This window comes from Bombina bombina, chromosome 3 (assembly GCF_027579735.1).
Source record: "Bombina bombina isolate aBomBom1 chromosome 3, aBomBom1.pri, whole genome shotgun sequence".
Lineage (NCBI taxonomy): Eukaryota > Metazoa > Chordata > Amphibia > Anura > Bombinatoridae > Bombina > Bombina bombina.
The window spans coordinates 1,228,549,736-1,228,572,590 of record NC_069501.1 but is presented as its reverse complement, the minus strand read 5'-3'; the positions used below and the strand labels follow the sequence as shown (position 1 = coordinate 1,228,572,590).

The following is a 22,855-nucleotide window of genomic DNA, read 5'->3' as shown; positions in this document are numbered from 1 at the left end:
TGCTGTCTCTCACACCTCACCCTGTAGTCATCTCTCATGCTATACCTGCTGTCTCTCACACCTCACCTGTAGTCATCTCTCATTTTATACCTGCTGTCTCTCACACATAACCCTGTAGTCATCTCTCATGTTATACCTGCTGTCTCTCACACCTCACCTGTAGTCATCTCTCTTGTTATACCTGCTGTCTCTCACACATCACCCTGTAGTCATCTCTCATGTTATACCTGCTGTCTCTCACACCTCACCCTGTAGTCATCTCTCATGTTATACCTGCTGTCTCTCACACCTCACCCTGTAGTCATCTCTCATGTTATACCTGCTGTCTCTCACACCTCACCCTGTAGTCATCTCTCATGTTATACCTGCTGTCTCTCACACCTCACCCTGTAGTCATCTCTCATGTTATACCTGCTGTCTCTCACACATCACCCTGTAGTCATCTCTCATGTTATACCTGCTGTCTCTCACACATCACCCTGTAGTCATCTCTCATGTTATACCTGCTGTCTCTCACACCTCACCCTGTAGTCATCTCTCATGTTATACCTGCTGTCTCTCACACCTCACCCTGTAGTCATCTCTCATGTTATAGCTGCTGTCTCTCACCTCACCCTGTAGTCATCTCTCATGTTATACCAGCTGTCTCTCACACATCACCATGTAGTCATCTCTCATGTTATACCTGCTGTGTCTCACACCTAAACCTGTAGTCATCTCTCATGCTATACCTGCTGTCTCTCACACCTCACCCTGTAGTTATCTCTCATGTTATACCTGCTGTCTCTTACACCTCACCCTGTAGTCATCTCTCATGTTATACCTGCTGTCTCTTACACCTCACCCTGTAGTTATCTCTCATGTTATACCCGCTGTCTCTTACACCTCACCCTGTAGTTATCTCTCATGTTATACCCGCTGTCTCTCACACATCACCCTGTAGTCATCTCTCATGTTATACCTGCTGTCTCACACATCACCCTGTAGTCATCTCTCATGTTATACCTGCTGTCTCTCACACATCACCCTGTAGTCATCTTTCATGTTATACCTGCTGTCTCACACATCACCCTGTAGTCATCTCTCATGTTATACCTGCTGTCTCTCACACATCACCCTGTAGTCATCTCTCATGTTATACCTGCTGTCTCTCTCACCTCACCTGTAGTCATCTCTCATGTTATACCTGCTGTCTCTCACACATCACCCTGTAGTCATCTCTCATGTTATACCTGCTGTTTCTCACACCTCACCCTGTAGTCATCTCTCATGTTATACCTGCTGTCTCTCACACCTCACCCTGTAGTCATCTCTCATGTTATACCTGCTGTCTCTCACACACCTCACCCTGTAGTCATCTCTCATGTTATACCTGCTGTCTCTCCCACCTCACCCTGTAGTCATCTCTCATGTTATACCTGCTGTCTCTCACACACATCACCCTGTAGTCATCTCTCATGTTATACTTGCTGTCTCTCACACCTCACCCTGTAGTCATCTCTCATGTTATACTTGCTGTCTCTCACATCTCACCCTGTAGTCATCTCTCATGCTATACCTGTTGTCTCTCACACCTCACCCTGTAGTCATCTCTCATGCTATACCTGCTGTCTCTCACACCTTACCCTGTAGTCATCTCTCATGTTATACCTGCTGTCTCTCACACCTCACCCTTTAGTCATCTTTCATGTTATACCTGCTGTCTCTCACACCTCACTCTGTAGTCATCTCTCATGTTATACCTGCTGTCTCTCACACCTGACCCTGTAGTTATCTCTCATGTTATACGTGCTGTCTCTCACACCTCACCCTGTAGTCATCTCTCATGTTATACCTGCTGACTCTCACACCTGACCCTGTAGTTATCTCTCATGTTATACCTGCTGTCTCTCACACCTCACCCTGTAGTCATCTCTCATGTTATACCTGCTGTCTCTCACACCTCACCCTGTAGTCATCTCTCATGTTATACCTGCTGTCTCTCACACCTCACCCTGTAGTCATCTCTCATGTTATACCTGCTGTCTCTCACACATCACCCTGTAGTCATCTCTCATGTTATAGCTGCTGTCTCTCACACCTCACCCTGTATTCATCTCTCATGCTATACCTGCTGTCTCTCTCACACCTCACCCTGTAGTCAGCTCTCATGTTATACCTGCTGTCTCTCACATCTCACCTGTAGTTATCTCTCATGTTATACCTGCTGTCTCTCATATCTCACCCTGTACTCATCTCTCATGTTATACCTGCTGTCTCTCACACCTCACCCTGTAGTCATCTCTCATGTTATACCTGCTGTCTCTCACATCTCACCTGTAGTCATCTCTCATGTTATACCTGCTGTCTCTCACACCTCACCTGTAGTTATCTCTCATGCTATACCTGCTGTCTCTCACATCTCACCCTGTAGTTATCTCTCATGTTATACCTGCTGTCTCTCACATCTCACCCTGTAGTTATCTCTCATGTTATACCTGCTGTCTCTCACACATCACCCTGTAGTCATCTCTCATGTTATACCTGTTGTCTCTCACGCCTCACCCTGTAGTCATCTCTCATGTTATACCTGCTGTCTCTCACACATCACCCTGTAGTCATCTCTCATGTTATACCTGCTGTCTCTCACATCTCACCTGTAGTTATCTCTCATGTTATACCTGCTGTCTCTCATATCTCACCCTGTAGTCATCTCTCATGTTATACCTGCTGTCTCTCACACCTCACCCTGTAGTCATCTCTCATGTTATACCTGCTGTCTCTCACACCTCACCCTGTAGTTATCTCTCATGTTATACCTGCTGTCTCTCACACATCACCCTGTAGTCATCTCTCATGTTATACCTGCTGTCTCTTACACATCACCCTGTAGTTATCTCTCATGTTATACCTGCTGTCTCTCTCACACCTCACCCTGTAGTCATCTTTCATGTTATACCTGCTGTCTCTCACACCTCATACTGTAGTTATCTCTCATGTTATACCTGCTGTCTCTCACACCTCACCCTGTAGTCATCTCTCATGTTATGCCTGCTGTCTCTCACACCTCACCCTGTAGTCATCTCTCATGTTATACCTGCTGTCTCTCACACCTCACCCTGTAGTCATCTCTCATGCTATACCTGCTATCTCTCTCACATCTCACCCTGTAGTCATCTCTCATGTTATACCTGCTGTCTCTCACACATCACCCTGTAGTCATCTCTCATGTTATACCTGCTGTCTCTCACACCTCACCCTGTAGTTATCTCTCATGTTATACCTGCTGTCTCTCACACCTCACCCTGTAGTCATCTCTCATGTTATACCTGCTGTCTCTCACGCCTCACCTGTAGTCATCTCTCATGTTATACCTGCTGTCTCTCACACCTCACCCTGTAGTCATCTCTCATGTTATACCTGCTGTCTCTCACACCTCACCCTGTAGTCATCTCTCATGCTATACCTGCTGTCTCTCTCACACCTCACCCTGTAGTCATCTCTCATGTTATACCTGCTTTCTCTCACACCTCACCCTGTAGTCATCTCTCATGTTATACCTGCTGTCTCTCACACCTCACCCTGTAGTCATCTCTCATGTTATAGCTGCTGTCTCTCACATCTCACCCTGTAGTCAGATCTCATGTTATACCTGCTGTCTCTCACACCTCACCCTGTAGTCATCTCTCATGCTATACCTGCTGTCTCTCTCACACCTCACCCTGTAGTCATCTCTCATGTTATACCTGCTGTCTCTCACACATCACCCTGTAGTCATCTCTCATGTTATACCTGCTGTCTCTCACACCTCACCCTGTAGTTATCTCTCATGTTATACCTGCTGTCTCTCACACCTCACCCTGTAGTTATCTCTCATGTTATACCTGCTGTCTCTCACACCTCACCCTGTAGTCATCTCTCATGTTATACCTGCTGTCTCTCACACCTCACCCTGTAGTCATCTCTCATGTTATACCTGCTGTCTCTCACACACATCACCCTGTAGTCATCTCTCATGCTATACCTGCTGTTTCTCACACCTCACCCTGTAGTCATCTCTCATGTTATACCTGCTGTCTCTCACACCTCACCCTGTAGTCATCTCTCATGTTATAGCTGCTGTCTCTCACACCTCACCCTGTAGTCATCTCTCATGTTATACCTGCTGTCTCTCTCACACCTCACCCTGTAGTCATCTCTCATGTTATACCTGCTGTCTCTCATACACCTCATCCTGTAGTCATCTCTCATGTTATACCTGCTGTCTCTCACACCTCACCTGTAGTCATCTCTCACTCTATACCTGCTGTCTCTCACACATCACCCTGTAGTCATCTCTCATGTTATACCTGCTGTCTCTCTCACACCTAACCCTGTAGTCATCTCTCATGTTATACCTGCTGTCTCTCACATCTCACCCTGTAGTTATCTCTCATGTTATACTTGCTGTCTCTCACACATCACCCTGTAGTGATCTCTCATGTTATAGCTGCTGTCTCTCACACATCACCCTGTAGTGATCTCTCATGTTATAGCTGCTGTCTCTCACACCTCACCCTGTAGTCATCTTTCATGTTATACCTGCTGACTCTCACACCTCACCCTGTAGTCATCTCTCATGCAGTACCTGATGTCTCTCACACCTCACCCTGTAGTCATCTCTCACAACTCACCTTATGTTTCCCCAGACTCCCTACCTGTCTCTCACATCATCTGGTGCCCCTCATGCCTTTCCCCAACACCTGACTGTCTCTGTGGTCCAGCTATGCCGCACGCTGTTGTGTGAGCAGCGCTCCTCCCCCCGCAGCTGGCTGTTAGTTAAGTCCTCCTCCCTCTGCGCTCAGCACTATATAAAGCCGCAGCTCTGCTCCAGGGTCAGTGTGCGGGGAATGTGAGCCGTGAGTGTCTGTGCACAGCCACCGGAACACAGCACCATGAAAACCATCATAGCCGCATACTCCGGGGTGCTACGGGGTAAGGACCAGCTGGGCTTCTGTAGGAGGAATGGGGCCCCAGGGCTTGTATGTGCTGGATGTGGGGTGCTGAGGCGTTAGGGGGTTACTGGTGTTTCTGCAGTGGGGTGTTCATTATACAGCAGGTGATGTGTATTGGGGATACTGGGAGGGTATTTATTTAGCAAGGATACTAGGCTGCTTGTCATGCAGATCCTGAGATTACTGATAATGCTGGGCTGGCTGTTTATGCTGCTTGGTTTAAGGGGCTCTTCTATTGGAGAGAGTTGTTTGTTTGTTTTTTGCATGATATAATGTGTGTTGCTTTCAGAGCTATTGGGTTGGGGGGTTGCAGCCGGTGTACTAGTAAGGGGGTATTTCTTGTTTTTTAGGGTGGAGGTAAAGGGGGTGTTCTGCTGCTATTAGGGGATATTTCGTATTGTTTAGGCTCTTACAGTGGGTTATGCTGGTGTGGCATTAAGGGGTGTTCCTTATTGTGTAGTGGAAAAGGGGGGATTGGAGTTGTACTAGAAGTTTCTATTCAGATGAGATAGCAATACTATGTTCTGCTATCTGTAGACCTCCACATACTAGGAAATGTGTGGATAAAAAAATAATTAGATAATGGACAGTTGCAAATGTTTAATTGTACAGCTGTGGCAGCATCCTCTTGATATATATTGTAATCCACTGTCAGTGTAGCCCCTGGCAGCCAAGTGCTTGTTAGTACACATTTCTAACCTTATATGTTCCTATGTAATATCTCCTAAACTAATCTATGTATGCAGAGAAACCTGAGTGCCCTAGTAACCCACACATCCTTTTCCATGATCATTAACTAATTGCCAGTTTGGTGCACTTTGTATGGCAATGTTTAACCAAGCTGGTCCCAGAGGAAGTAAATAAAAGCTTTATAATCTGTTATCACCTGTGGCAGTACTTGTGTATGCTGGAACCCAGAAAACCAATAAAGCAGCCATGGACAAACTGACATGGCATTTAGAAATCACTTAAACACCAGGGCAAGGGTGTCTTTTTAAAAGTATATGGAACCCCCAAACATTTTTATTTCATGATTCAGGGCATGTGATTTTTAAAAACAATTTAACTTGCTTGTATTATCAAATTCTTTGTTCTCTTGGTATCTATTGTTGGAAAGTAGGGATGTATGCTTAGGAGCTGTCCCATTTCTGGACTGGAGCACTATACGGCAGCAGACTTGCAAGAATCTTATCCATCTGCAAGACCACTAGATAGATAATTTTAGATGGCTACTTGGGTATCTCTTCATCACAGCATATCCTGATAACAAAGCAAATTTTAATAGACGTAAACTGGAATCTATTTATTTTAATGAGATGCTCTGTCTGAATCACAAGATACCACTTTTTTTTTTTTTTTTTTTTTTTTTTTTTTTTTTTGGGGGGGGGGGGGTGTTATATCTGTTTAATTAGAATGTAAAATCCCTAAAGCTGTGACTCCCTTGCTGTCTTTTAACCAGCCCCCCCCCCCCCCCCCCAAACATCTATACTATTGATTTTATTTCATATCTGCTCTTATTCATTATAGAGCAAATAAATTAGGAGTTGGAACACTTAAGCTAAGCAGCAGGCCTCACATTTTGAGACAAATTCTGGGTGACAAAATGTTTACAACTGACTAAAGTGTGTGTGGATCTATATCCACTCTCATTCATGTTATGTGTCTAAAAGTACTTATTATCTTTACATGAGAACATTAAGTTGAAGCTAATGTGGTGGTTCATACATACGACTTCCCTAGGGATAGGTTGCATACTGGCTGTTATGGAGATGGCTCCCAACAATCTTTGTGGGGGTTGGGGGATTGTTTTTAGCTTAAGAGTTTGTATTTTCTTACATGTAATATGTAGTTTCTATTATGAACAATCTGTGTTCAACTCTCAATATCAAGGTTTGATAAATCCCAGGAGCCAGATCTTATAATTCTGTAACCTAAGGTTTTTGGAATTTACTACATAAATCTATATAAAATGACATTTGTCTGGCTCTCCTCCCCCACCCATATTTCAGAAGATGCCATCTTAAAAACATACACAGGTAGGCTCAGGAGCTACTAATGGCTGCACATATATTCCTCATGTGCATTATAATTTCTTCAACAAAGGATACCAAGAGAATGAAGTAAATTGGGAAAAGTTATTTATAAAATTGTATGCTCAATTGAATCATGACCACAAAATTTTGGATTTCATGTCCCTTTAACTTGTTCCAACAACTTGTCCATGATGTAACTTGTTTATGTAGCAAACATATCCACTAACATTGTGACCTTGCAGAAGCCATTTTCTTGGCTATTTGCACTTCCCTTTTTAAGCTCTGACTTAGCTTGATGTTGCTGTGTGTGTAAATTGCTTTTCATTTTATAAATATTTATGTGTTCCCTGGTTAATGTTGCCTCATGAAATAGCAGTGGGACACTTAATATGCTCCTATATACAAAGGTGCCTCTACTACATCTGAGTCTTACATGTTTAAAATGTAATTGGTTTTTATCTACAGATGTAACATTTTATCCATATTCTGGATATGGAATTAGTACAAAAAAAAGTAAAAAAATCCAGGAAGCTAAGTTTGGTGCGCAGTAAACTTTGCAAGGGGCAAATGACGCATTATACTAGAGATGACCAAATGGTTTTGAATTTAATATACAGCAGCATACACTCTAGGGGAGAGAGATTTGTATCTAGATAAATCACGAGCACTACGTCATCTCAATAACTAATACTGGCACCTAGTACAAATCTTCTGTCCCTGATATTCTGCTTGAAGAGAGATGTGGGAGACACAGGCAGAACTCTACCCATTTCTTGGATGAATGGCACATCGGTGACACTTCTCAGACTCTGCACTCTGTCATCTCCTTCATTATCCCTTGTGCATGTCTTCACGAGCTGCTGTCTTCTGAAACTTTATCTTGATGTTTGCACCAAACAAGAAGAGATCAATTTACATTATCCAACTTTGTATTAATGATTGGACTTCAACCATCTGAATGATTTACTAGGGGCTTTATAATGGTTTTGTGCTCCAGCCCCTGTAAACAGATCATTTTAGGGCACATTATTTGTGATTTAAGAACATTAGTCTTATGAGGGGTGTATGCTCCTTTAATGAATAAAGTAGTAACTTGTCAGAGCATTATTATCTGAGTTCGTAAATTTTTGGGTTTCATTTCAAATATTTATTTCATGATTCAGAGCATACCATTTTTTTTTTTTATTTTTTTTTATTATTATTTTTCTCTGTCTAAATCACAAGATAATTTTTGGGTTTCCTATCCCTTAACTTGTCCTTTAACCACTTCAAATAAAAGAATCCATAAGGTAATGTGTGGTGCATATAAGCAATTAAATATTGCACTAAAAAAAATCTGCATACTAAAATGGTTTGAAGAGTATTTTGAAACTCTTCAGCTGGGATTAGATAATACAGTCCAGGATATGCCCTTGAAAAGCCTGGCCTGTTGGAAATTGTGGTGTTGCTCTGCTTTACTGTGGTTAATCAGAGGCTGCGCTACGTTGAAATGTGAGACTAATTGTAGTATACAACACCCTGTCTGTGAAACTTATATTTCAAGGAATAAACATGACAAAACATTACAAGTCAAGCTGCAGAATACTAAGATTAGTAGCTATAAAATGGGTCACTCTAACCTATGCACATAAAAGAACTAACTGTTAGATATAAATACGAGAAAAATAAAACAGACAGTGACAGCGAGACATGACCGCAAGACGAGATGCTTTGTATGATTGAGTTGTCATGAATCCTGCATGTTAAGTTAGTGTATGTGAAAACTACTCTTCTAAAACGCCCTCAAATGTAGGTGAAGTGATGCTCACTCAATTTCCAACATAATCTCTCTATTAGATCTCTCTACAACCCAGTACTGGAGAACAGGCAAATCACAACTTACAGGGTAGAGAGAACCGAAAAATCACTTACTACCCCCCCCCCCCATGTTTCTGTGAACATGAGTGATTTTGAAAATGCTTCTAAGTCCCCTAACATGTAAAAACTGCAAATCTAGTGGCGTTTGTTTTCTTGGCATATACAAGGAGCTGTGTGTGATTAGTCTTAATGTTCTAACTGTAGTGAGTATAATTTGGCATGAGATCTCATATTCATGCAATAGTCTAAAGTATGCAGGGATCTTGGATAAGCTGATCAGGAAGTTTGTAGGCCGAAAACTGCAATCACTTTCTCTGATGCAAAAAACATTCACAGCATTTACTAAAGGGACAGTCAACAACAAAATTGTTTTTAAAAAAGATAGACAACGCTTTTATTACCCATTCTTTAGCTTTGCATAACCAACATTATGTTAATATAATTTCTAACCTCTAAATCTCTGCCTGTTTCTAAACCACTACAGACAGCTTCTTATCACATGCAGGGTTTTTTTTTTTTTTTGTTTGGTTGTATTTTGTTTTTTAATTAGCTTTTTACAAAGACTTCTAATCCATGAGTGACATCAATAACATTGTGCTCTCTCCCATGGAGTTGTGCAGGACACAGCACTAATTGGCTAAAATGCAAGTCAATAGATAATAGCCATGTGATCAGGGGGCTGTCAGAAGAGGCTTACATACAAGGTAATCAGAGGTAAAAGTATATTACCATGTTGGTTATGCAAAACTGGGGAATGGATAATAAAGGAATTATCTTTCTAAACTACATTTTGAGTAGACTGTCCCTTACAAATGCTAAAATGAACCCTGAATAGCATTAAAAGACAAGTCTAAAGTTCCTATGACCATCTTGTATAGATGTTATGGCAGGAAATGCTGCACTATAAAGACTACAGTGTGCTGTGAGATCCTGACACCGGAGGACGTGCTGAATGGGTAAGGGCAAGATAGAAATATCAATATTTAATTGAGCATGGAAGTGTTTAAATTTTAAATAGATTCATTTTTGCATTGTAATTCCGTAAACAAAAAAAATCTTGTTACTGTGGTATACGCATTTTGTAAGTGTCCCATGCACCGTCTTTTCTAATGGCTCTAAACAAGCATGGTGTCTGAGCAGCATATGCTACATGTGACTAAAGAATCAGAATTCAGTCCGTCCCCTGTACCAATTTAGAGCTAGACTATGAGTGGCGCGCTAACAGTTGTCCGCAAGTGATAAGGGGTTCATCATGGGTGTTTGTGTGTGTATTAAGAAGTTTAAAGTAAACGCTAGCACAATTGAATTTAACACACATTGTGATAGCTCGACTTCAGGGCTCTGATTAACTGTTATGCTTGAATAAAAAGTTGCACAAAACGCATCAAAAATACCTTTTTAAAAGTACAGTTACTGATAAATATAACAATTATTTTAAAAAGTTATAAGAGCACAACTTGAATTTGTTTTTTCTACGCTCCATTGAAGTCTATGGGGAATACATAAATGCGGCTGGATTTCAGACTTTGACTTTTTGTGTGCGTTGGTTTTTTTTTTTGGTTTTTTTTAACTTGTTATACATGTGCTACCCGACACACGCAAAAAGCTTAATAGCGTTCCACTTGTAAACTAGAATTTACTGACCATCCGACTAAAATTTAAGGCTGTATAATGCTAAAATTGGCTTTTTTTTTTTTTTCAATGTTTGTTACACATGATAAATTTGTTAACATTATGCAATTAATGTGTGCTTTGGATAGATTTATTAACCTATAAATAAGACCAAATGTTAAAATATTGCCAAGTATTACACTGCCCTATCCAGATATTTCATAATCACACCTGGGTGAAACTTTTCTATAGAAAACACTGCTGCAAACATGATTTTAGCAAATATAGTTCTAATTGAAATGGGTTCGTGCAATTTTGCCCTTTCAATCCCTTTTTAAGAAATGACTCAGAATTAAATTGTATTAAGGTTTCCTTATCTGGACACATGTACTGTACTAGACACAGGTGGGCTTTGAGGACCATGGCGTTAAATTAGGTTTTGTTTTCTCTTTCTAGGTACTGGATCCAGTATCCTATCGTCTGTACATGATTTGCCTTTCCTTCCTTGGTTGTCAAAGTTCAAAGTTGAAAAGCATCTTCAGATCATCTCTGTGCTACAATGGGTCCTCAGCTTCCTAATTATGGGTAACTTTAACCAGAACTTATCATGAACATCTAATATATGAATTACATGACGCTGCAGAGTTACTAATGCAGTATTTGTTATAAAACAGGCAGCCATGTGCACCTCTTAAGCAGTTTGCAACACTTTGTAAACTTGTGGTGTAAAATAAAGTTACTGCACATGATCTCATGGCTAGGGGGTAGGAGTATAGTGTCCTGTCAGACATGAAGGGGGTTACTGTGCTCACATAACTAAAACCAGAATACATATAACCACTATACCTTAAAACAAATACTTTTAAAGGGCATAACCCCCCCCCCCCCAAAAAAAAAAAAAACTTCCTCCATAATTCAGACCATCAAACTTTCCAATCAATTTCTATTAACACGTTTGCTACTCCAAAGGATACCAACTGGGAGCTAGCTGAACACATCTGGTGAGCTAATAAGAGGTATGTGTAGCAGCTAGCTCCTAGTAGTGCATCATTGCTCCTGAGCCTACTGAGGAATGCTTTTCAACAAAGGATACAAAGAATGTAGCAAATAACAGTAATTTTGAAAGATGTTTAAAATTGCATGTTCTGTCAGAATCATGAGAGAATTTGTTTTGGGTTTCATGTTCCTACTTAGGGCTTGTTTCCATTGAGAGGTACAAGGTTGCAAAATGAAAAATACACCAGGTTTCTACTGAACACGCAAACCATCGGACACCCGGCTTGTTTCCATTGATATGGTAATAAATTCTCCATAGACTTTAATGAAGAAAAATGTTTTACCACCTCAATGGAAACTAGGCCGTTGTCAAACTAACTTTTGGCAAGCTCCACTAGGTATATATATATATATATATATATAATTTCTCACTACTCAATGGAAAGGAGCCCTTGGATGCCCATTTCAGTGAATAGCTAATAAAACCTAATAAGGCAATTTAATCCCTTTCTAAGCCCTGCAATAGACTGCTTGCCAATAAATTCTCTGGCAAATGCATTAAACACCATCTTTTTGTTAAAACGTCCTTATTTTATTAACTAGTACAAGCAGTTTGTGTAGTAACCACTTATTTCTCTCCCTCAATAGGCGTTGCATGCACTGCAATACTGCTGTATGTCTTCTGCACTGACTGTTGGCTGATTGCAGCTTTGTACATGGCTTGGCTGGTGATTGACTGGAACACACCTAATAAAGGCAAGTGATTAAGATACCTATAGTAAATATAAACCATGGTATCAATACTTGTAAGTGAGCAATTATTAAATACTGCTTATTGTACAAATCCAGAATTATTGTGAAAAATTAAATTTGTAATTCCCATCTTCTCTGCTGCAGCATTGGTTTGGTTTTTGTTCTCTAAACAGCTAATGCTACTCTATTTAATACTATTTGTCTTTCTGGTTACGGTACTGTACAATCTCTTGGAGACAATGTGTACAAATGATATAAAAATACTTTGTTGCATAAGATATTTACAAACATCCCCGCCCCCCCCTTCCCCAAGCTGTCTCATTTTACAGATGAGATTATACAAATGCCAAAATCCAAAACGTTTCCAGTCCCAAGCAGTTTTGGATAAAAGGGATTGCACCTGTAATTTTATGTTCACATGTTCAAATATTTTGTTTTTGAAAGACTTTTCTGCCTGACTGTGCCGTAATACCTTTTTTGTCATTGTACAAGATCCATTGTCACTCCCTTTCTATTGCACATAAAAATAATTGATTTTATAGGCTAATATAACCTCAAACTACTGGCATATCCCTCCCTGTGATGCTCTAGTAAATTGTGTGGCCCCTGGAATGCACACCCCTAACGTAAATGTTCAAATGTAGGTACAGCTAGAAAATGAATTTAGTGACCCAACTGTATCTGGAAAATGTGAGATCAAACTTCCATACAGGAGAGGCATTTGCAACATTGTTAAAACAAACAATTTATATCCAGAATAAAATTGGGGAAACTATTGGATGACAAAGTAGCAAATTACATTAAACCCTGCTTTGAGGCTATTTAATCACTTGGTGGCTAATTGCTACACATTCTGTTTGTATGGTCAGCAGTTATGCCCTATGTAGAGGCTGCTCATGCAAATGTAGATTTGTAGTAATTGATCATTTCTACTAGTACAAATTACAGGTATATGAAACTCAAATTGGTTTCATTAATCAGGGCATGCAACTTTCTAATTACTCCTATTTATTTGAAAAGCATGAATGTAAGCTTAGGAGCCAGACCATTTTTGGTTCAACACCTGGGTGGTGCTAAATGTAGCCACCAATCAGCAAGCACCAGAACCAAAAATGGGCTGGCTCCTAAGCTTACATTCTTGCTCTTTCAAATAAAGATACCAAAGGAATAAAAATTAATAAGTTGCTTAAAATGGCATGTTCTATCTGAATCATGAGTGGAAAAAATTGGGTTTCATATCCCTTTAATGGTTATACATCTACATAAAAATCAATGTGTTCTAAATACCTTATTCTTATATTTTTAACTCTACATAAACTTGTGGCAACTGCCCATAAAAGTAGATTGCAAATTGCCAACCAATCTGGGGCTCAAAATCGCATTTGTACCTGTTCAAAACCTTCCTTTCCAACATCATTGTTAATCCAAATGGCCACATACACAGTTGAAGCGCCTACGTTGGAATTGTATCCAGCGCTTTCTTGGTGATGCGCCTCAGGACAGCATTGAGATCCACTATGCGCATGTTTGATTGAACAATAAACTACAACTGTGCATGCGGGCACCATGATGGTTCTATTTGGGTAGAGCATTGTTATAGGGCTCACATAATGAGGATAACTGGATTTGGCTGCAATAATTTGAATAGAGAATACAGCTAAACACGAACAAACCGTTAATAGCCATTAATTACAAATGGCAAATTTTTTTTTTATTTTTTTTTAATAGGGCCATAATAGTTGAAAAATGACATGCTTAAGTTTGTACATCTTAATTGCGCTGCTGATTGTATAAACAGTGGGTTCTGTTTGGTACCAGCAGTGCTCTGCAGACCCTGAGTGGTACTTTAATTGTGTGTTTAACCCCTATTGCAGAGGTTACACACAATATTGTAGGGTTGATAGTACAAAATTGACATACTCTAAAGTCTGGAAGTTTAAGACTATTATGGCCCTTTAAATCCAGTAAAGATACAGACCTGGTGTGTCCAAAGCCAGCTCTCCAGACCCAGATAAGCTGGCCTGGCTGACCCAATCAAACACTGGCCGGTCTTCAATGGGTAGAAGTGCTTTGTTAAGAAAAGTTTTTGCAAACTGTATGGAGTATTGTAATTATTTTGGCTAGTAGTGAGGCTTACACCATATTAACACACCCCATGGATTCATGGAGCCTCAGGCAGTGGGTATATTATACTATATCAGTAGTTTCTTCTGCACATGGATATTCAGGTGGTTGCTAACTGAAGTTCCAAATTACGCTAAAGTGTTGTCTAAAATCTAAACCTATGACCTACTCTGCAGTATCAAACACACTGTCAATATATTGACGATGCTGCTTCTTCTTACAGGTGGCAGACGCTCCACATGGGTAAGGAACTGGGCAGTCTGGAGATATTTCAGAGACTATTTTCCAATTAAGGTACAAAAAAAAAAAAAAAAATCCATTAAATTCGGATCCGGAATGTTAGTGATATTAGATGGAGTTTAATTCATCAGTTGTAATGAAGATGCACTAGAACTATCTTTTAATATAGATATGCAATTCAAATGCTCCGCTGGTCAATTGTTCTCCAATCGCGCTCTAGCTACAACAATAGTGCCATATGGGGAAATGAATGAAACTCTAACTACAATCACAAACGTTCTGGATCTGATGTTAAGAAGGGGGAGTGTTTGCATTCTATAACTGACAGCGAGACATGTCTAAAGTGCAAGCATATATCGTGGTTTATTTGCTAGTCTGTCATCCTTTAGCCAGGCATGTTGTATTTTGCCTTGTGAGACGGAAAGAACAGTGTATTATGAATCTGAGCAATAGGCATTTCCATACCAGTGTTGTAATAAATCGGTTGCAGAACCAGCAATTTTTTTTCCCTTTGTATATTACACTATATATAGATAGAGATAAAAAGGGCTTTGATAAACTGCTGTTAGCTTTCCCTGTTATAAATAGAGTAGCGCTCAGCCTTGGAACGAATAATAGCTTGTTCTATGGCTAGTTACCACCATAGGAGCAGCCTCTTTGCTCACATATGCTACATGAAAGCTCTTCTCTGTGAAAGGCTCATCAGTCTGGTTCTGACCAAACTGTCCAGTCCCAAAATACCAGGCAATCTCTCTCTGAAGGAGAGAACAGCAAAAACCCAGATGTACGTTTCGGCCTAGTGTGAGCCACCTTAGTGAGGTGCAGCCATATCACTCTAGGCACACTGAGCAACAGGTCCACATCTGGTTTCTCTCAGGGTCATAATTTGCATAAATAAACGCTCAACCTGTGACTGAATAGCTTGTTCTATGGCTAATTACCTCCCAAGAAGCGGCATCTTTTTGCTCAACATGTGCCTTTTACAGAGAAGAACTTTAGTCAGATCAGACTGATACTACAGGAAACGGTTCAGTCCTGAAATATCAGGCAATCTTTCTGAACAAGAGAAATTGCAAAACCCTCACTGTCAGCCACTAAGCTATCCCATTGGCCAGTCTTGCGCAAAACACAAATTTCCTGTTAATTTCACTATGAATTGAAAAAGCTTTTAAAAAAATATTTTTGTACTATGAAATTAACATGTCTATGAATGGTAGAAACGTGTTTTTTTTTATATATATATTTTGTTCTTGACATTAAAGGGACAGTTTAACAAATGTTTCTCCCAATTATCTATTTTACTTGCTGGAGTGTATTAAATTGTTGCATACAAAGAGAGAAGCCCTCTACCAGGAACAAATAGCTCCGTAGCTTGTTCTATGGCGAGTTACCACCTAGGAGCAGCCGCTTTAAGCCCATTTGTGCTTTTCACAGAGGAAAACTTTCCTATAGCATAAGTCTGATCCTGCCAAGAAAGGTCAGTCCAGCCCAGAAATACCAGGCAATTCTCCTCTGAACAAGGAACATGACAACCCCAGACGATCGTTTCGGCCTTCAATGGGCCTTGTCAGTGAGGTGCAGCCATATTATCTAAACACGGTGGGCAAGGAGTATTAAATTGTTTACAAGTAGCTCCTTTACTCTTTCAGCTTTTGAAATAGCTGATTTTAGTCTGGTGTCCCCACCTATACTGAGGTATAGGCTATTGACAAGCTGTGTAAACACAGCCAGCAGAAGAAATTCCAGTTCAGTGTAGCAGAGTTCATTTTCAATTGTTCTAAGTATTGGGCTTTGGTTTACAGATAGATAACATAAGGAAGCAAGTGTGTACAATGAAAATTTGAAAACTAATTTTACCTGCAAGCACAACCCATTTTAATAGGCATCTATTTTATATTCATAAATCAACCTGCAATTTCTCATACATTCTATACCCTGCAGCTGGTATAACAAGTTATTGGAATTTAAGGGGAAAAACACTTACAGTATACCTGCCAAATACTAGAAATTGGCTGCATTCTAACTTTAGGAACCAAAGTCCTATCTCTTTGTATGTAATCACAAAACCCTGTAACAGTCTAAACTGATATCACTAAGGAGGGTTGTGCATTTATTTTTATATATATATATTTTTTTTTTGTTTTCTCCAGCTAATTAAAACCCACAACCTGCTTCCAAGCAGAAATTATATTTTTGGCTACCACCCACATGGTATAATGTGCCTTGGAGGATTTTGTAACTTTGGCACAGAAGCCACTGGTGTGTCCAAGAAGTTTCCTGGTATCAAAACTTACCTTGCCACATTGGCAGGGAACTTCAGAATGCCTGTACTTAGGGACTACTTAATGTCAGGAGGTAAGTGGTGTATTTGTAAAAGTGCTATAAAGATGCATTTTATGTTGGTGACATCAGTGCTAAGGATTATAAGTGCATTTCCACTTTGGTGCTGATTTTTAAACCCTACAAACAAGGTTAAAGGGACAGTATACACTCATTTTCATATAACTGCATGTAATAGACACTACTATAAAGAATAATATGCACAGATACTGATATAAAAATCCAGTATAAAACTGTTTAAAAACTTACTTAGAAGCTGTCACTTTGGCTCTGTTGAAAAGGTAGCTGGAAAGCCCACTGTAAGTGGCAAATAAGACACTCCCCCCCCCTCCCCCTTCTTTTGCATATGAAAAGACCCTTTACACAAACAGGAGCAAGCTGGAGTAGGTAGTCGAGCGTATTCACAAAACTTTGGGGCTTGGTTAGGAGTCTGAAAATCAGAGCAATGTTATTTAAAAATAAGCAAAACTATACATTAATTAAAAACAAAAACTTTATGGGCTATATAAATAGATTATCTACAAAACATTTATGCAAAGAAAAAATGAGTGTATAATGTCCCTTTAAAGGCACATGAAAGTAAAAACTAAATGTTAATGATTTCAATATAAGAAAATTGAAATGCCTTAGTTACATGATCTATTAAGAAACTGATTTTGTAATTTGTTTTTTTCTTTAAAAGCATACCTAGTTAGGCTTGGGAGCAGCAATACACTACTGGGAAATTGAGAATCCTAATCTTGTGCATATTAATAAAGGATACATTTTATTTTGCTGTAAAATACCTCAGAATTGAACTTTTCCTGGCATCTCATGGTCAGATTCAGTAACTTTAAGAATTCTGCAAAATGGCTGTCTTGGCTACATACTACAGTAACTGCTTAGAGCTGTTGACCCTAATATCTCACGATAAGAGGAAATGAGATATATCAACTCACTAGGGCTTTCAAGTAGTTTATTACTAATTATCAATGTTGGTGCACTGCAGAGTTTTGCTGGCTTCAAAAGGTTATGAAACCTTATATAAATGCTAGACATTATGATTTAGTTAAATGGAAACTAAACTTTTTTTTTTTTTTCCTGATTCAGAGCATGCAATTTTAAGCAACTCTAATTTACTCCTTATCAATTTTTCTTTCGTTTCTCGCTATCTTTATTTGAAAAAGCAGGAATCTAAGCTTAAGAGTCGGCCCATTTTTGGTTCTGCACCTAGGTAACCCTTGTTTAGTGGTTAAATTTAACAGATATAAAAATAAGGCATTGTGGAAACCCTGTTAGTTACTTTCAACATTTCTATATTACAAACTGCCATTGTTTGCATACCAGTTCTATATATCTAATAGTCCTCAGCAAAAAATATAGATAAGGGGAAAACCCAGGTTCTGACATGCGGACACCTGTTTCTTTATAGAAACGCAGTGGAATTGACAATCACTTTTTATAGTAAAAAAAAAAAAGTGTCTGGGGTGGGGTTTAATATTTCCATTCCTAGGGATTTAACATTAAGGTCACCTACTGTATGCGTACAAATAACTGGGCTTCAAAACAGTGTAGGACCATAAAGTCATGTAACGCTCACCATGTTGTATATTAATTTAAAGGCTTCTTGTAGACTAAACATGAAGGATAAGACTAGAATGTATTGAGGGGAATAAGTGTGTTCTATCTCCATGTTACAAGAAATGTGAAGCAACCAATATTTGCTAGCAAAACCTCATTGTCTTCTAGGTATATGTCCTGTAGACCGTGACACCATAGATTACATTTTATCTAAAAATGGCACTGGGAATGCTGTGGTTATTGTCGTTGGAGGAGCTGCTGAGTCTTTAAACTGCATACCTGGAAAAAACACAGTGACCTTAAAACAGAGAAAAGGCTTTATAAAGATTGCACTGCAGCATGGGTACGTGGCAGGTGAATAGGATACATATGATTCAGAGTCATTGTATTGACCTTCACGGTGTCTATATTTTTCCTCCTAAGAGCGGACCTGGTTCCTGTTTATTCATTTGGAGAAAATGAAGCTTATAAGCAGATTGTGTTCGAAGAAGGCTCCTGGGGGCGCTGGGTACAGAAGAAGTTCCAGAAATATGTTGGGTTTGCACCTTGTGTCTTTCATGGCTGTGGATTCTTCTCTTCAAACAGTTGGGGCCTAGTTCCCTATCCTAACCCTATAACTACTGTTGGTGAGTAGACACTTGTACAGTCGTTTGTGCTTGCTTTTATAGGAAGGTTCTAATGGGGGGAGGGGAGAAATGCAAGCTCAAATTTTTGGTGTTTGTAATATTTACATTAGAATGTCACTTAGAGATGGCAATATATATTCTCATTGCATCTTAGAGGATATTAGACATTTATATTAAAAAATATATATATATATATATATATATATTTATAAGTTATATAAATAAAAACTGTCACTAAAGATTTCATTATTAAATTGCTTTTCCCCTCCACAGTTGGGGAACCAATCACTGTCCCTAAAATTGAGCACCCAACGCAGAAGGATGTGGATTTCTACCATAGCATGTACCTGAGCTCACTTCAGAAACTTTTTGATAAGTACAAGACCAAGATCGGCCTACCTGAAACTGAGATGTTGGAAATCAATTGATGGACTCTGCACTGCTGATAAAGATGGCTTTTCTATGTCTGTGTTGAACAGCTGATTACCATGATTTCTAGAATGTACTTTATCATGATTGTAGCTGTAAATGTATCATTCCATATCTGGTATGAATAGCTGAAGTTGGGCACTACAGCTGTAGATTGCTCTTTGCCCACTACCAGAGCTTAATGACTATAAAACTACTGGGCAGCCCTTATCTAATGCCTAATAATAGTACCGCTCTTAGCACTTATGATTCATATTAACAGTTTTCTACTGGTTTACTGAACTTAAAGTTCAGCTTTTTTTTCTTTCTTTATATTAAGAAAAAACTGTTATAATTATAGCTGATGTCACTAGGTAGATCTAGTAAATAAACTTCTAATCATCAGCCCAACCAGGTGCTAAGATCTTTGTATCAAAGTATTGGTACATAAATGTATAATAAAGCATTTTATAATGCTCTTAGTAACCCTTTACCAAGCTCAACAATAATATAAAAACTTTTTGTTTTCTCTTTCAGTTTAAAAAAAAAGAATAAAAATACTAAAATGTTTTATCTTACCCATAATCTAGTTGAGGGCAATCATACACTTTCCTCTGCCCTTCTTTATTTCCCACTTGAATCTACATACAATCGGTTTATAAAACCATAGTTATAATGTGCTATATTTTGATTAAAGCTGAGAATGGTGCATTTGGCAGCAGAAATGTTCTACCTAGTCAAATAACGTTTGTTTACAAGCAATGCAGTCTAGTTTTCCTGCCTATGTACTGTTTCACTCTATCTTGGTGAGAGTGAATTTTTATGGTCTTATGGATATGGGTGACTACTTTACCCTTGTAGAAGTAACACTGAACAGATATATAAAATTTTGGGTTCATCTTTCGATGAAGAGTGGGGTCATCTGCTATATTATGAGAGACTTTTAAAACTCTTAAAAAAAAAGGGGGGGGGGTCCCATGGAATTAAAATAAATTTTTAATGCTGTGATAGTACCTACATTACAATGATTTAATCTGCATTCCTTTGTTAACAATTAACCCCCCCCTTTTTTGTTGTTGTTGTGCAAGTGCTTTTAAAGATCGAATTCCTTAACTTTTCTTTTTGATTATGCAGCTTGAGTCTAATGACAAGTCACATTTATGTAGCTGAGGGCAGAGTGAAAACTAATTATAGTTTTGGGGGCTGTCTTTGAGGGAAAATTGATCATTTTATAAATAGAATATTACTTAGTATTTCAAGCACTTGTCTTAGCAGGTTTGATACCCTTACACAATTTACCAATGCTACTAATTTCTTATCAGACATGTTACAGAGCTATGCTTATTAACAATGAGTTAATTCTTTCTTGCAATGCACAAGAAAAGTAACAAAATAATCCATTAGCTTCTACATTTAAGGGGGATATAAACATTTAGAAATGGTAATATCAAATATTTTTATTTAATATAATCATGTTTTGCACTATAATTTAATTATTTATTCTGTGCCCCTTTCCTATAAATTAATTCTGAAAATTGTGGACTTTACAATTCCTGTTAAGTGGAAGTGCAGACTCAGACTTACAGTGAAGGTAAATTATTCTAGTTTTAAATGGTGACCTCTTGACAACCCCATCAATACAACTATATATTCCATTTAAAAAAAAAATTCTTTTAAAACAAAGTTTATTTAAATCCTTGTTTCTTCATATTTCTGCTCCTCTTACATTGTAATTTATGTAGTCTACTGCTATAGAGAATGACCCTACGTAATAGGTGATGCACGCTCCCATTAGTTGGAAGAACTGAGCGTGCGGCTAGACAGTCACCTCAATGTAAACTGAGATTTGCAAGATTGAGTGCTGCCAATACAGCTGAAGTTTTTGTCTGCCCACTTTAGACAGCAGTGTTATATCTAGCAGTTCCTGGGCAATATCACGCATGTGTCTCTACACAAAGACCCATCAGCACATTAAACTCAGTGAGCCATGCGGCAATACTGGTGATTGGTGGAAGGAGATATACATCACCAAAAGGGGAAAAAAAGATTTAATGGAGGGGTGGTCGGTCAGGCAGGGTTATTAGATGTGAGTACTATTACTAAATAAAGATTTCTAAGCATCTTAATGAGAAAACAAATCCTAAAACATTTTTTTTTTTTTTTAAAAATTGGACTATAATTGAATAATAAGCAAATCATTTGACTTTACCATTACTTTGAAAAACTGATGTATTATACATGGTCATAAATTGCAGTCTAGTGACTCATATAGCTTTCCTGAATTGGCCTCAGAAGAGAATGAAACCTAAGTAACAAAATTGCTTTATTGACGCTCATATTCCCCCCCCCCCCCCCCCCCGGTTATTTGGTGTCTATGTCCCTTTTAAGTAACATCAAATAATTTAGGCATTCTCTACTATTTAACATTTGAATGTTACTTTATCTATATGGACAGTATTTTATTCCCTGACTAGTTAAACATAGTTTTATATTTTTTTCACTATAGATTTCTGCACAAGATTTTTTTTTTTATTCTTATAAAGCACAACCAATGCAATTTGGTGGTTAACCTGTTCTGGAACCAATCTACTAAAATTAAAAAAAGCTATTTTGTATGTATTTACCAAACTTTTCTACCCACCATTCAGCTGAAAGAATGTCTTAGCTGTAATCTCAGTGTTAACATAAAATAATAATATAATCTGAAAGTATTGGGGAAAGTGCAATTTTATTGTTTAATTAAGAAAGTGTTTTTAAAAGAAGGTTTATAAAAATGTATATATTTGTCAATCAACTGTAGGTTCATATTGAATGTGTATAATACACATATGCCTTTTATTTGAAGTGTTTACATTGAAGCTGCATTTGTAGGATGTGGATATTATTTTTTTTTGTCTAAAGAAATATAATCAAAATGTCAGATATTTGGGTTTAGTGATAGAAATGAATCAATGTGCCTTTGATGTGCTACATTTAATAACGTTCTCTAAAATAACTGCATCCTAAATAATTATCTATTTCGGGTTTAAGAATGTATTGTATTATATATAAAATGTTTTGTACAGATAAATATAAATAAATATGTGAACTTGTGATGTTGAATTATTTTAAAGTCAAGGACATTGGCTATTGAACATATAGTTGCCAAAGCTTTCAATATTATGAAGTCCTGATGACAAATTGTGTCCAAACTAAGAAACAATGCACCAAATTATATTCATAAAACCGCATTTGCAACAAAACAGCTGGTTACATTGAAAAATGTTGTTAATGTTATTTTATCTGAATGAAATTTCTAAGATAAACCCGAAAAACCCACATTTTTTTTTTATAT

At 38.4% G+C, this 22,855-nt stretch overlaps 1 protein-coding gene across 1 annotated transcript; it reads left to right on the top strand.

Moving 5' to 3' along the window:
• The first annotated feature begins 4,869 nt into the window (after positions 1–4,869).
• On the top strand, positions 4,870–22,601 carry DGAT2 (diacylglycerol O-acyltransferase 2). Its single transcript, XM_053708704.1, has 8 exons — positions 4,870–4,953; positions 10,931–11,059; positions 12,119–12,226; positions 14,571–14,641; positions 16,738–16,942; positions 18,656–18,830; positions 18,911–19,113; positions 19,387–22,601. The coding sequence occupies exons 1-8, from the start codon at positions 4,914–4,916 to the stop codon at positions 19,539–19,541; spliced, it is 1,086 nt and encodes a 361-aa protein (XP_053564679.1). The 5' UTR covers positions 4,870–4,913; the 3' UTR covers positions 19,542–22,601.
• Positions 22,602–22,855: the final 254 nt, after the last annotated feature.